This window comes from Neoarius graeffei, chromosome 14 (assembly GCF_027579695.1).
Source record: "Neoarius graeffei isolate fNeoGra1 chromosome 14, fNeoGra1.pri, whole genome shotgun sequence".
NCBI lineage: Eukaryota > Metazoa > Chordata > Actinopteri > Siluriformes > Ariidae > Neoarius > Neoarius graeffei.
Genome location: NC_083582.1, coordinates 25,796,898 through 25,812,611, shown reverse-complemented (window position 1 = coordinate 25,812,611; position 15,714 = coordinate 25,796,898). Strand labels below are relative to the sequence as shown.

The following is a 15,714-nucleotide window of genomic DNA, read 5'->3' as shown; positions in this document are numbered from 1 at the left end:
TGACTGTGGATTGGTGGAGTCCAAACTCTTTAGAGATGGTTTTGTAACCTTTTCCAGCCTGATGAGCATCAACAACACTTTTTCTGAGGTCCTCAGAAATCTCCTTCGTTCATGCCATGATACACTTCCGCAAACGTGTGTTGTGAAGATCAGACTTTGATAGATCCCTGTTCTTTAAATAAAATAGGGTGCCCACTCACACCTGATTGTCATCCCATTAATTGAAAACTCCTGACTCTAATTTCACCTTCAAATTAACTGCTAAGCCTAGAGGTTCACATACTTTTGCCACTCACAGATATGTAATATTGGATAATTTTCTTCAATAAATAAATGACCAAGTATAATATTTTTGTCTCATTTGTTTAACTGGGTTCTCTTTATCTACTTTTAGGACTTGTGTGAAAAGCTGATGATGTTTTAGGTCATATTTATGCAGAAATATAGAAAATTCTAAAGGGTTCACAAACTTTCAAGCACCACTGTAAGTTAATCAGGAAGTCGTGGATTACAGCTTGAAAGTTCCTACACACTCCAGTCAACTTAAAAATGTACAATTTAAATGGGAAACATGCTTCAGTTACATTGTGTTCACTATAATTTCCAGGGGTGCCAGTGATAGTGGCATGTGTTTTTGCTGGAAATGATTATTTCTTGATGAGGGATTTGTTTTTCTCTGAATAAATTTATTTCAATTAAAGGTTGGGTTTTTCCTCATTTTTGTCAGTGTGAGATGAAGCTATTTCATCAAAAGATATATTTTTTTCGAACCCTTTTTACTAATGTTTACAAGGGGTTCCAATAATCGTGGCAGGCACTGTACATACACATACATACAGTACCAGTCAAAAGTTTGGACACAGAGTCAAAAGACCCTGCCCCTCAGAGTGCAGTCGTTGCTCAGCAAGGTTTACATGTATGGCAGGCATGGCCAGATTGTCATCCTGCGACTGCCACATATACCTCCATCGCATGCTGAAACATGCATTACCTTGGAGTCAGCTCTGATATTAACCACCCATTACCACAAAAATCTGCTATGATTGATACAGAACTGTCCTGCCTCCATGTGTTTGTTGCTGCTCTGAGTGAAACATGGTTGACTGGCATTGGTTCTGTCCAGGAAAGAAACTATACCCTTTTCTGGAATTGCTATCCTGATGGCAAGAGACCAATGCACGGTGTTGGATTTGTAGTTCACAACAAGTTGCTACTTTCTATGGAACAGCCTGTCCCTATCTCCCCATGCCCCTTCTTACTTCGTCTGCTTACTGACTGTGGCCCAATCACAATCATTGCTGCTTACGCCCTTACACTGACCTCCAACGACAATGCAAAGTGTTCTACAATCAACTGAGCTCCTTCATTCGTAATGTCTCTGGAGGTGGATGTCTGGTGATCCTTGGTGACTTCAATGCTCATGTGGGCTCAAACACATGACACGAAGCATGGCCTGAAGTGCTGGGTGCTCATGGCCAAGTCAAGTTTATTTGTATAGTACTTTGAACAGCAGACATTGTCGCTAAACAGCTTTACAGAAAATTAAAGGCTTTAAACATGAGCTAATTTTATCCCAATTGAGCAAGTCTGTGGTGACGGTGGTAAAGAAAAACTCCCTCAGACAACATGAGGAAGAAACTTCAAGAGGAATCAGACTCAAAAGGGAACCCATCCTCATTTGGGTGATAACAGATAGCATGATTATAAATAACTCTCTTCTATAACTGTGTCCTATAGAGTCACAAAGTATAACTGTGCAGACAGGAAAATCATTATCATTTTAACATGAAGTCTGTTTTGTTGACGTTATAAACTGTTCATTGATGGAAACTTGAGTGCAAAACTGTTCATGACAACTGCATTCCTAAAGTTAGCAAGTCAGCTGTAGTCCTCAGACATAAATGTATTACTGTAAGTGTCCAGAGCCATCTTCCAAGTGTGACTTTTGACTGTCCATATGGGGCCGTCCTGCACAGGAGCAATGTAATGAGACTCCAGCCAGACATAGGGCATCAGGATGGATCAGGCAGGTTCGAGGAGCAGAAGAGGTCGGCATCTTACTGGTGTCTCAGGATCAACATGTAACTCAGTGGGACAGACAGATGGAGGGGGGAGGAGAAAGAGAGAGAGAAAACACAGGTTGTTTGGTATGCCCAATGCCACCTGATGAGTAGGAACAATATACGTTTTGTGCTGAGTGCAAGCAGGAACTCTGGCAAAACTAACTATGACGGCATAACTAAAAGGGGAGAGCTAGAAGGTAACATGGACATGAGGGCACCCTGGAACATAAAGCATCCAGCCACTACACTGTCAACAAACCTGAGTGAGTGAGTAAGTGGGGGGATGACAGCATCCATACATCCCAGTTTACCAAAACACTCTCTGCCTGAGAACCCTCCAGATCTATTCCTTTACCTAATAAAAACTATTGACAAAAGGCTTGACTAAACAGATATGTTTTCAGCTTAGACTTAAACACTGAGACTGTATCTGAGTCCCAAACACTACTTGGAAGGCTGTTCCATAACTGTGGGGCTTTGTAAGAAAAGGCTCTGCACCCTGTTGTAGCCTTCACTATCTGAGGTACCAGCAGATAGCCTGCACCTTTTGATCCAAGTAGGCATGGTGGGTCATAAAGGACCAGAAGTTCACTAAGGTACTGTGGTGCAAGACCATTTACTGCTTTAAATGTCAATAGTAGTATTTTATAATCAATATGAAATTTGATTGGGAGCCAGTGCAGTGTGGATAAGATGGGTGATGTGGGCATATCTTCTAGTTCTAGTAAGGACGCTTGCTGCTGCATTTTGAACTAACTGGAGCTTGTGTATGCACTTATTGGAACATCCAGACAGTAAGGCATTACAATAATCCAACCTAGAGGTAGCAAAAGCATGAACTAGTTTTTCTGCATCATGTAGTGACACTTCTTATCTTAGCAATATTTTTGAGATGAAAGAAAGCTATCCATGTAATGTTATCGATAGGAGCTTCAAATGAAAGACTGGAGTCAGTGATCAATCAATCAAAGTCCTTCCCACGCCATGTGGTGCATAGGGCGGCGCTAATCTCTGTTTCCGTAGCCCTCAGCCTCTCGCCTATTACATAGCTAGGGTTACAGTGGGGGGGCTAGTCCTCTGGTAACTGCGAAAGTTTGACTTCCCACTCACATCTGTATTGCAGCGTGCCTTGCCAGATGGCAGTAGGTACCATTTTTATGATGGTCTTTGGTATGACCCGACCGTGAGTAGAACTCACCGTCTCCTGATCGAGAGGCGGACACACTAACCACTAGGCCAACTCGCGGTCCTGTGTCAATGATTCACACCAAGGTCTTTTACTGCTGCATGTGAAGAAACGGAAAGACCATCCAGAGTTACTGTGTAATCAGAAAACCTACTTCTAGCTGCATGTGGTCCTAGTACAAGTTCTTCTGTCTTGTCAGAGTTAAGCAGAAGGAAGTTAATAAGCATCCAGTGTCTAATGTCCTTTACACATTTCCTCCATTTTATGAAGCTGGTGTCTCTCATCTGGCTTTGCAGAAACGTACAACTGTGTGTCATCAGCATAACAGTGGAAACTAATACCTTGCTTACAAATAATATCACCCAAAGGTAGCATATATAAAGAAAAACGCAGTGGGCCTAAGACAGAACCTTGTGGAACACCAAACTTTACCTCAGTATGTCTAGAAAAATCACCATTTACATCAACAAACTGATAGCGATCAGTTAAATAAGACTTGAGCTAGGAGAGGGCCGTTCCCATAACTCTCATAACATTTTCTAGTCTATCCAGGAGAATAAAATTATCAGTGATATCAAAGGCTACACTAGGGTCAAGCAATACAAGCAGGGAGACACAGCCAGATGGCTCCCTGACCTGAGTCGGACAGTGGGGGCATGGTCAAGCGCTGGTTTGTGAATGGAGAGCGCGGCTGGGGAAGGGTGAGTGGCAAAATGGAAGCACCTGTTGGGAATTAATGTGCTGTCTGTGTGTGTTTGTGTGCAGTGAGAGGGAGCAGATAAAAGGGGAGAGGAGCAGAGAGTGACGATCTCTTCCCCTGGCTGAAATCACGCCCATGCATTGGGAGAGTGAAGCTTCGTCAAGGCCTCTGAAAAGCCTATTTTGTTTTGATTACTGGTTGAAAATAAAAACTGAAAGTGAACTTGATCCTGCCTGCCTGTTTCAGTGTCCACTATACTAGGGAGACATTACACTGGTGCCGAAACCCAGGACACTGGAAAAGAGCTGTTGCCATGGAGTCCTCCCCATTCAGTGAGCTGATTCATGCCATCACTGCCATCCAGCAGAACCAGCACCAGGCGCTGGTTGCAATGAAGACAGAGCAGGAGCAGTGCTTTGAGGCTCTGCTGCGGGCCCAACAAGACGACCGCCAGGCACTCCTGTGCCTCATTACCCCTGCAAGTGCCCCAGTCCCAGAGCCTGCGGTATTCCCACATGTCACCCTCACAAAAATGGGGCTACACAACGACCCGGAGGCATTTATGGACTGGTTCAAGTGATCCACAGAGGCGTGGGGGTGGCCAGACAAACAGCAAGTGGCCCGCCTGTTACTGCTCCTGACTGGCGAAGCGCAGCTTGCAGCTCAGCAAGTACCCACAGAGAACTGACTGGTGTATGCAGACTTGAAGCACGCAATCCTCCAGCAAGTCGACCACTCCCCAGAGCAACATTGGCAGTGCTTCTGTGACCTGACGCTGGAGGAGGTTGGCCAGCCCTTTGCCTACGGCCAGCAACTGCAACACGCCTGCTGACAGTGGCTGAGAGTAGAGGACTGCAATGTTGAGGGAATCATCGACGCGATGGCGCTGGAGCAGTTCATTGCTTGGCTGCTGAGGGGGACAGCAGAATGGGTCCAGTGCCACCGCTCGACATCGCTGGATTGGGCCATTGAGCTGGTGGAGGACCATCTGGCAGCAGTTCCAGTGGCAGGTGGACATCCAGCTTCTTCTCTCTCTCTTTCTCTCTCTGTCTCGTTCTGTGCCCCCTTCCTCTTGTTCCTCCCCTCCCTACTGTCCTCTCCCCACACCATGGAAGCGGGGGTCGATTCCCCCGCAGCCAGTTCCCTAAGTCCAGGGTTCCTCTTCCCCTTATGTTTCTGTGTCTTCCCCACAGTTGAGTGTTCCTCACCCCAGCAGTGCAGAGGTGAGGCCTGGGCCGGTGTGCTGGCGCTGCATGGAGCCTGGGCACTTCCAGGACCAGTGCCAGGTGATGGAGGTTGGAGCAGTGGTGCGGATCCCCGATGCGCCAGATTGAACTAGAATGTGCTGCATACTAGTGAGTGTTCAAGGGGTACACATCAGGCATTGGTGGATTCAGGTTGTAATCAGACCTTCATACATCAAAGCGTGATTCAGTGCAGGGCACTGGGGAATGCACGTTTGGTGAAGGTTAAGTGTGTGTACGGTGGTATACACAAATATCCACTAATGCCTGTCTCTATTCATTTCCGAAGAGAAAAGCATAATGTAGAGGTGGCGGTTAGCCCGAGCATCACCCGACCGCTGATCTTGGGAACTGATTGGCCAGGGTTTAAAACATTAATGAAACAGATGGTAGTGGGTGGTTCCTGCAGTAGCACGTCACAGGGGAATCCCTCCACAACATTGGCTGGGGAGGCGGTCATCAGCTCCACGTCATGATGACACAGAGAGTGGGGAGAGCCCTCCTCCCTCTCTGGGGAACCCCTTGGGGGATTTCCCATTGGAGCAGGCGCATGATGAGTCTTTGAGACACGCTTTTGACCAAGTGAAAGTAATTGATGGCCAAATCCTCCAGCCTAACGTTGCGTTTTCCTTCCCATACTTTTCTATTATTAAGGATAGGCTCTATCGAGTGACGCAGGACACTCAATCAAAAGAAAAGGTGACACAATTGTTGGTCCCAAAGAGATATAGGGAACTTTTATTCCATGTGGCTCATCATAATCCTATGGCTGGGCATTTTGGGCAGGATAAAACACTAAATTGTCTCGTGGCCCATTTCTATTGGCCAGGGATTCGCGCTGATGTCCGCAGGTGGTGTGCAGCATGTCGTAAATAGCAGCTGGTGAATCGAGCGGCCACACCAGAAACGCCATTTTGCCCCCTCCCTTCCAGGCACTCTTCCATGTTATCTCCCTAGTCAGGATTCCAAAATAAATCCTGACTGATCAAGGCACTACTTTCATGTCACACACACTGCGTGAACTGTACTAATTATTGGGGATTAAATAGATTCATACTAGTGTTTATCATCTGCAAATGGACAGGCTGGTTGAACGATTTAACCAAACATTTAAAAATATGATTCGTAAGTTCATTCACGGGGATGCTAAAAATTGGGACAGGTGTCAAGACCCTCTGTTGTTTGCAGTGCGCGAGGTCCCACAAGCCTCCACTAGGTTTTCCTCGTTTGAATTGCTGTATGGGTACAAGCCCTGCGGTATCCTAGACATCATTGGAGAAAATTGGGAAGAGGGGCCTTCTCCAAGCAAAACCAAAATTCAATGCGTTCTTGACCTGAGAGCAAAACTCCATGCACTGAGTCACATAACCAAGGAGAATTTGCTACAGGCCCAAGAACGTCAAGCTCACATGTACAACAGAGGGACACAGCTAAGGGAATTTGCACTGGGAGCGAAAGTCCTCATTTTACTGCCCACTTCAAGTTCAAAATTGCTTGCCAAGTGGCAAGGGCCCTTTAAGGTCACACAGCGAATTGGGGAGGTCGACTATGAGGTCAAGCGGCGATACATGTCAAATTTACCACCTCAATCTCCTAAAATCATGGAGATTGGAGGTTCCTGTGGCTTTGGTGATGGTAGTTCCGAAGAGGGCAGAGCTGGGATCGGAGGTAAGTCTTAAAAAGTGTGGCCCAATTCACCCCGGTCCACTCCTCACAGTCCCAGAGAGCACAGGTCACTAGTTTGCAGGAGGAGTTCTCTGATGTGTTCTTGCCCCTCCCTGGGCGCACTGACCTCATAGAACACCACGTTGAGACCCCCCTGGGTGTGGTGGTGCGCAGCTGTACATATCGGCTCTCTGAGCACAAAAGAAATGTGGTTCGGGACGAACTCCAAGTTATGCTGAAGATGGGGGTAATGGAGGAGTCGCACAGTGACTGGAGCAGCCTGGTGGTCTTGGTTCCCGAGTCAGCGCGGTGTCTAAATTTGATGCATATCCAATGCCTCGCATTGATGAACTGCTCGATCGGTTAGATGCAGCTCACTTTTACTTGACACTGGATTTAACAAGGGGATATTGGCAGATCCCCTTGATGCCAGTATCTCATTAAAAAAATTACCTTTTCCACTCTGTTCAGTTTACACCAATTTGTCACCCATCCTTTCAGGTTGTTTGGGGCCCCTGCGATGTTTATTTCAGTGTCTCATGGAGCAAATTCTCCATCCACACGATGCATATGCAGCAGCCTACTTAGATGATATAGTCATGATTGGGAGCGGCATCTACAACATCTCAGGGCGGTGGTGAGGCGCACGGGGCTCACGGCAAACCTGAAGAAGTGTGCAATTGGGTGGGTGGAATTACGATATCTGGGCTTCCACTTGGGTCATGAGCAGGTGCGTCCCCAGATTGATTATGGCCTGCCCAAGACCTAAGACCAGAAAGGGAGTGAGACAGTTCCTGGGGCTGGCTGGCTATTATAGGCAGTTCATGTCTAATTTTTTGGATATCACCAGGCTGCCAACTGACGTCACTAAAAAGGGAGCACCAGATTTGGTCCAGTGGACAGAGCCATGCCAACAGGCCTTTAACCAGATAAAAGATGTACTGTGTGGGGGGCCACTTTTATACTCCCCTGACTTCTCTTTTCCTTTTGTGTTGCAGACCGATGGATTGAACAGAAGGCTGGGGGCAGTTTTGTCCCAAACGGTGGAGGGGGAAGCATGCCCCATGCTGTACATCAGCCGCAAGCTCTCCATGCAGGAGATGAAGTACAGCACCATCAATAACGAGTGCTTGGCCATCAAGTGGGTGGTCCTCACCCTCCATTACTACCTGCTGGGAAGCCTTTTCATCCTCTGCTCGGCTCATGCCCCACTCCAGTGGCTCCACCGCATGAAGGATGCCAATGCCCGGATTGCCCATTGGTATCTGGCTCTGCAGCCTTTTAAGTTCAAAGTGGTCCACAGAGCGGGGGCACAGATGATGGCAGCGGACTACCTCTCCCAGCTGGGGGGGAGTCAGCTGCAGGCTGGATGGCTCCCTGGCCTGAGTTGGGCAATGGGGGCATATGGCAGTGGGGGCATGGTCAAGCGCCGGTTTGTGAATGGAGAGCGAGGCCGGGGAAGGGTGAGTGGCAAAGAGGAAGCACCTGTTGGGAATTAATGTGCTGTGTGTGTGTGTGTGTGTGTGTGTGTGTGTGTGTGTGTGTGTGTGTGTGTGTGCAGTGAGAGGGAGCAGATAAAAGGGGAGAGGAGCAAAGAGTGAGGATCTCTTCCCCTGACCGAAAGCACGCCCGTGCATTGGGACAGTGAAGCTTTGTCAAGGCCGGTGAAAAGCAAATTTTGTTTTGATTACCGGTTGAAAATAAAAACCAAAAGTGAACTTGATTCCACCTGCCTGTTTCAGTGTCCACTATACTAGAGAGGCATTACAATAACCTAAACTTGAAAAATCTGAAAGGCAGTCTACCTTTAAATAGAAATCTAGGATTATTTTTGTTATCCTCTATTAGGGTGGAGAGATATGTTGATCTAGCAACACTAAGAGCTTTTTTGTACTTCAGGAAGCTCTCCTTCCTTGCTAATTTTAACACTACCAATGTTGTTTGATGCCATTTATGTTCTAATTTTCGAGTGGTCTGTTTTAAAGTGCAAGTGTAATCGTTATACCAAGGTGCTATTTTTTTCTCTCTAATAATTTTTCTTTTAAGATAAGTCTTTATTGTCATTGTAGAAATCAGAGCGGGTGGGTGGAGCACAGAAGTACGGCAGGCCAGAACTGAGTTCAAAAACTCTTTTTATTTGTAGCTTTTCAGCTTTTCACACTCTCCCAGTCACACACGCATGCACACACACAAGTCGTCTAGTTGGGGAGAGAGATCCCTTCCTCTGCTCTCTCTCCTTTTATAGGGCGCGGTCACTGGGGAAGACACACAAACACAGGTTAACTAACATCAGGTGCAGTGATTCTGCCACTTACCTTCCCCGACTCCGCCCTCCGTTCACAGACCGACACTTGACCATGCCCCCTCTGCCACAGTCATTATCACTTTTTTCAAAGGTACAACGAAATTGAAGGTGCTGTTGACTCATTATGAGTTATAGAAAAAATAAAAACAAATAAAGTATAAAAATAAATAGTAAAGTATACAGAATTGCACTGGTAAAATAGTATAAACAGAATATAAACAGAATTGTATTGTATTGGTTCTATATGTACACAGATTGCACTGATAAAATAGTATAAACAGAATTGTATTGGTTCTGTATGTACACAGATTGCACTAAGAAGAAAAAAAAAAAAAAAAAAAAAATATATATATATATATATATATATATATATATATATATATATATATACACACACACACACAAATTGCACATTGGGGATAGAGCCAAGAATAGTTCAATTGCACATTTGAGTTTAAAGCCATGATTGCTTTGGGATAGAAACTGTTTTTTAGGCGGTTTGTCCTGGTTTTCATTGCTCTTTATCTCTTGCCTGATGGCAAAATCTGGAAGAGACAATGACTGGGGTGTGAAGAGTCTTTTGAAATGTCCATTGCTTTCCTGCGGCATCTGGAGGTGTAAATCTGTTCCAGGGTGGGAAGGGGCAGCCTATTGTTTTCTCTGCTGCCCTAACGACCCTGTGGAGCACCTTCTTCTCTGAGGACGTGCAGCTGCCATACCATACACACAGTCCATACATGAGCACACTCTCTATGGAGCAGTGATAGAAGGCCCGGAGCAGATTTTGGGGGAGACAGTTCTTTTTGAGGATTCTCAGAAAGTGCAGTCTCTGCTGCACCTTCTTCAGCAGCTCCTTGGTGTTGGCACTCCAGGTTAGGTCATTCTCCAGCTCAATGCTGAGAAACCTGAACACCAGGACCCTCTCGACACAGGCCCCGCCGATGATGAGTAGCTGGATGTCAGTTTTGTTTTTCCTAAAGTCAATAACCAGCTCCTTTGTTTTTGTGGTGTTGAGGAGCAGATTGTTGACTTTACACCACTCTGACAGCCGCTCCACCTTGTCCCTGTATGCCAGCTCACCCTCCTCGCCCGAGATAAGTCCGGCCATGGTCGTGTCATCTGCGAACTTTACAATCTTGTTGCTGAGGTGGGTGGAGACACAGTTATACGTGTAGAGGGTGTAAAAGAGTGGGCTAAGTACACAACCCTGTGGCGAGCTGGTGTTCAGGCTGAGAGCAGTGGAGGTGTGGGAACCCAGCCTGACCCTCTGGGAGCAGCCTGACAGAAAGTCCAATATCCAGCTGCAGGTGAGTGTTGGAAGCCCAAGGTCCGCCAGCTTGGACACCAGTCGTTGTGGGAGGATGGTGTTAAACGCCGGGCTGAAGTCCACAAAGAGCATTCTGACGTAGCTCCCCTGCTGCTCCAAGTGGGTCAGTGCAGCGTGAAGTGCTGTGGATGCAGCATCCTCCGTGGAGCTATTTGCTTTGTAAGCAAATTGAAGAGGGTCCAGCTCAGCAGGCAGGCAGGCAAGGATATGACTCCGCACCAGTTTCTCAAAGCACTTCATGATAACAGGTGTAAGTGCCGCTGGGCGGTAGTCATTCAGGGTATTGATGTTAGTTTTTTTTGGCAGTGGTACAATGGTTGAGGACTTAAAGTAGGATGGGACAATGGCCTGAGACAGGGACTGGTTAAAAATCCTTGTGAAGACTCCAGCCAGTTGATCTGCACAGTCTTTCAGCACCCGTCCCATCACACCGTCGGGTCCCGCAGCCTTCCTTGGGTTCACCTTCCTCATCACCCGCCTCACCTCACACTCCTCTACCATGAGTGTGAGGCTGCTGTGGACAGGCGGCTGTGATGGAGCTGCTGTTGGTGTCACCTCAAAGTGGGCAAAGATGTTCAGCTCCTCTACCAGAGAAGAGTCTCCCTCCATGGGCGGGGAGTTGCTGGATCTGTAACTGGTGATGTGCTGGACACCCTGCCACACCTGCCTGGTGTTGTTGCTCCTGAGCTGGTCCTCTATCCTCTTTCTGTATGTTGCCTTGGCCTCGCGGATGCCTCTTTTCAGGTTGGCTCTAGCTGCACTGTAGAGTGCCTTATCCCCTGACCTGAAAGCAGTGTTCCTGGCTTTCAACAGGCTCTGGACATCTTTTGTCATCCAGGGCTTCCTGCTAGGATAAATCCTTATACGTTTGTCCCTGGTGACATTGTCCGTGCAGAATCTGATGTGATCCAGGACTGCTGTAGTGTAGTTCTCCAGGTCCTGGTGAGCAAAAACCTCCCAGTCGGTTCTTTGGAAGCAGTCCTGTAGCTGGTGGGAGGCATCCTCAGGCCATGTGCTAACAGTCTGGGTCGTAATGGGATCTTGTTTCCGGAGGGGGGTGTATGCAGGGACATGTGATCAGACTGGCCAAGGTGTGCTAGGGCTTTAGCCCTGTAGGCCTGTCTGATGTTTGTGTACAACTTATCCAGTGTTTTTTCTCCCCTGGTTGTACACTTTGTGTTGATGGAATTTGGGGAGGACTGCTTTCAGATCAGCATGATTAAAGTCCCCGGAAATTATGTGAGCAGCCTCGGGATACTTGTTCTGTTTGTTGCTGATGGTGTCGTGCAAAAGCCCCAGAGCCGAGCTAGCATTAGCATCTGGTGCTATATACACAGCAGTGAGTAGTACAGCATTAATCTCACGGGGGAGGTACAAGGGTCTGCATTTAATTGTCATGAACTCCACATCTGGAGAGCAGTGTCTAGCGACTACTGTGCAATTCGTGCACCAGCTGTTGTTTACACAAATGCATAGCCCCCCTCCTCTTTTCTTACCAGAGCTTTCCGACCTGTCTTGCTGGTGTGCTGTGTAGCCTGCTAGCTCGATAACCATGTCCAGTATGAGTGGATTCAATCATGTCTCCGTGATCAGCAGAATGCAGCAGCCCCGGATAAGATTATCGGTTGCAATCCGCAGCTTCCACTTGTCCAGTTTGTTCACAAGAGACCTCACATTAGAGAGAAAAATGCTTGGAAGCAGTGGTTTGTGCGGCTGCTTCCTTAGCCTCACTAGCACGCCGGCTCGGCACCCCCTCTTTTGCTTATGTTCTCTGCGCCGCCGCCACTGGCTCCTCGAAGCTGGGATTGTAATCCACGGAAAGCCCAGTGTCTGTGCGATGCCGTCCGGAATGTGGATACGGAGAAAGTCATATGACAAGCTTAAGTGGAGCTACATTATCTAAAGCAGGGGTTCTCAACCTTTTCTGCTTCGAGGCCCACCTATTCTTTATAGGCTTTACACCAGCGCTGTTTGAGACGGCTGCCTCTCCAGTAGCTCTGTAGTTTTTAGCTCTTTAAACCTCTTTTTTCCACCTTTTTTTTACTTTTTTGCTCTTCTTACGAAGACATAGTGTGTTTTACTATATAACATGGATATATTTAACTTTAACACGCAACCAGGAGCCAGTTTTCTCACTTATTCGAGAGAGGAGCTGCTGGCCCTGAAAACAATGGGACGAGCCGGGATACGACACCCCATCCCGGCCGAGCTGAGGAGGAAACCAAGGGGCTGCAAGGCTGGAGCTAAGCTAAAGGCTAGGCTAGAGGACAACCGGCGGCACTACAAACCATCCATTCCCTCCATTATCATGGGGAATGTGAACTCGCTGCCGAATAAAGTCGATGAGCTTTCCGCTCTGAACAACCAGCGGATTTACCGGGAGAGCAGCTTATTTATCTTTACGGAGACATGGCTAACACATCTCGTACCGGATGCTAATGTGGACCTGCGGGGATTCACTGCTGTGAGAGCCGACAGAGACACTAACACATGCGGGAAAAGCAAAGGTGGGGGACTCATAATTTATGTTAACAACCGCTGGTGTAACCCAGGACATATCTCTGTAAAGACAGTTTTATGTTGCCCGGACTTGGAGCTGCTAGCCATTAGCCTGTGGCCATATTATCTGCCGAGGGAGTTCAGTCATATGATCACCATCTGTGTTTACATCCCTCCGAAGGCAGACGCAGCCGTTGCATGTGAGAGGATTCACTCTGTCACAGCAAGGCTGCAGACACAGCACCCTGAGGCATTTATGATCATTTCTGGGGACTTTAATCACGCTGCTTTGGACTCTACTTTGGCTGCTTTTTACCAGGCTGTGGATTTTCCAACAAGGAACAACAGGACAATTGACTTGCTGTATGCTAACATGAGGGATGCATACAGAGTCACACCCCTCCCCCCACTAGGGAAGTCTGACCACAACCTGGTTCTTCTGCAGCCGAAGTACACCCTCCTGGTTCAAAGGCAGCCTGCAACAACTAGCTCCATCAGGAGGTGGTCCCCTGAAATGGCAGATGCCCTCAGAAACTGCTATGACATCACGGACTGGGATGTGCTGCTTAGCCCACACTGTGAGGACATAGAGGGGCTGACACATTGTCTGACAGATTACTTCAACTTCTGTGCAGACATAGTCTCTCCCGCTAAGACTGTACGGTGTTACCCTAATAACAAGCCATGGGTAACACAGGAAGTCAAAGCTGTCCTCAACAGGAAGAAGGCCGCCTTCAGGAGCAGGGATAGGGAGGCGATGAAAGCAGCGCAGCAGGAGGTGAAATGCTGTGTGAGGGAAGCTAAGGACAGCTACAGGAGAAAGGTGGAGCAGAAGCTGAAGGAGAACAGCATGAGGGAGGTCTGAGAAAGTGTGAAAACCATCACAGGCCGCAATATAAAGACCAGAGTCATTGAGGGGACAGTGGAGAGTGTGAACAAGTTGAATGACTTCTTCAATCCGTTCAACCAGCCCACGTCCCCCCCACCCTCTCCCTCACTGCAGCCATCTCTCCTTCTTCCCTCAACACACCTCCCCCAGTCATCACAGCAGCCCCTTCCTCCCCCACCTCAACACAAACTCCTCTATGCGTTACTGCAGACCAGGTCAGAGGTCAACTGAGGAAGTTCACCCCAGGAAAGCAGCAGGCCCGAACAAGGTGTGTCCCCGACTACTGAAGACCTGCGCTGCTGAACTGGGTGAACCACTCCAACGCATCTTCAACCTCAGCCTGCAGCTGGGGAGAGTGCCAACCCTCTGGAAGACATCATGTATTGTTCCAGTTCCCAAAAAGAATCGGCCCAGTGAGCTGAACGACTTCCGACCGGTGGCACTCACTTCACATCTGATGAAGACATTGGAGCGGCTCCTCCTCAGCCTCCTCAGACTCTAGGTCCAACATGCCCAGGACTGTCTGCAGTTTGCATACTGGGCAGGTGTTGGTGTGGAAGACGCCATCCTCTACCTGCTACACCAAGCCCACTTGCATCTGGATAAGGGAAATGGCACAGTGAGGATCCTCTTCTTGGACTTCTCGAGTGCCTTCAACACCATCCAGCCCCTATTGCTTCAGGACAAACTGAACAGGATGCGAGTGGACCCCTGCCTGGTCACCTGGATCTCCAGTTGCCTCACTGTCAGGCCGCAGTACGTCAGGCTGAAGGACATCACATCTGACACTGTAATTAGCAGCACCAGAGCACCCCAGGGCACAGTGCTGGCCCCTCGTCTCTTCACCCTGTACACCGCAGACTTCTGCTACAACTCGGAGCTGCGTCACATTCAGAAGTTTGCCGATGACACAGCCATCGTTGGGTGTATCAGTGACAACAGAGAGGAGGAATATAGGAGCCTGGTGAGGGACTTTGCTGTGTGGTGCAACAGGAACCATCTGCAGCTCAACACCTCGAAGACCAAGGAGCTGGTCATTGACTTTGGGAGGTCCAGACCAAGGTCACGACTAGTTCTGATCGAGGGAGTCGAGGTGGAGGCTGTGGATTCCTACAAGTACCTCAGGCTGTGGCTGGACAGCAAGCTGGACTGGACTTGTAACACCAATCACTTATACAGGAAGGGACAGAGCAGGCTATACTTCCTGAGGAGGCTGCGGTCCTTTAACATCTGCAGGAAACCCCTGTGGATGTTCTATCAGTCTGTGGTCGCCAATGTCCTGTTTTACACCGTGGTGTGCTGGGGGGGCAGCACATCCAAGGAGGACACATCCAGGTTGGACAAACTGATCAGGCAGGCCGGCTCTGTGGTTGGCATGAAGCTGGACTCTCTGGTGATGGTGGCAGAGAAGAGGTCTATGGACAAACTATTGAACATCATGGACGATGCCAGTCACCCTCTGCAAACCGTCATCAGCAACCAGAGGAGCCTGTTCAGTGACAGAATGCTCCTTCCCAAGTGCAGGACGAACAGACTCAAAAACTCCTTTGTCCCCCATGCCATCAGACTGTACAGCTCCTCTCTGGGGGGGAGGAGGGATAAGAGGAGGACAGAGGACGGAAAGGAGCAGTAGCCTAGCCTAACAATAAGCAATACTGGACAATGTGCACTATAATGTGCAATATCAAATCAAATCAAATCAAGTTTATTTGTACAGCGCTTTTAACAATAAACATTGTCGCGAAGCAGCTTTACAGAATTTGAATGACTTAAAACATGAGCTAATTTTATCCCTAATCTATCCCCAATGAGCAAGCCTGTGGCGACGGTGGCAAG

The 15,714-nt window shown here is 48.1% G+C and overlaps 1 protein-coding gene across 3 annotated transcripts in view; it reads left to right on the top strand.

Moving 5' to 3' along the window:
- pemt (phosphatidylethanolamine N-methyltransferase) overlaps positions 1–15,714 on the top strand; it is a 147,306-nt gene that overhangs the window by 101,165 nt on the left and 30,427 nt on the right. Inside the window, exon 5 of one of the 3 annotated variants that reach the window (XM_060938781.1) lies at positions 7,857–9,368. The exons of the other annotated variants lie outside the window; for them this stretch is intronic. Within the exon in view, the coding sequence (XP_060794764.1) occupies positions 7,857–7,981 (125 nt within the window). The 3' untranslated portion in view covers positions 7,982–9,368. Of the gene's footprint in view, positions 1–7,856; positions 9,369–15,714 lie in introns of those variants that run through there. 3 annotated transcript variants of the gene reach the window in all.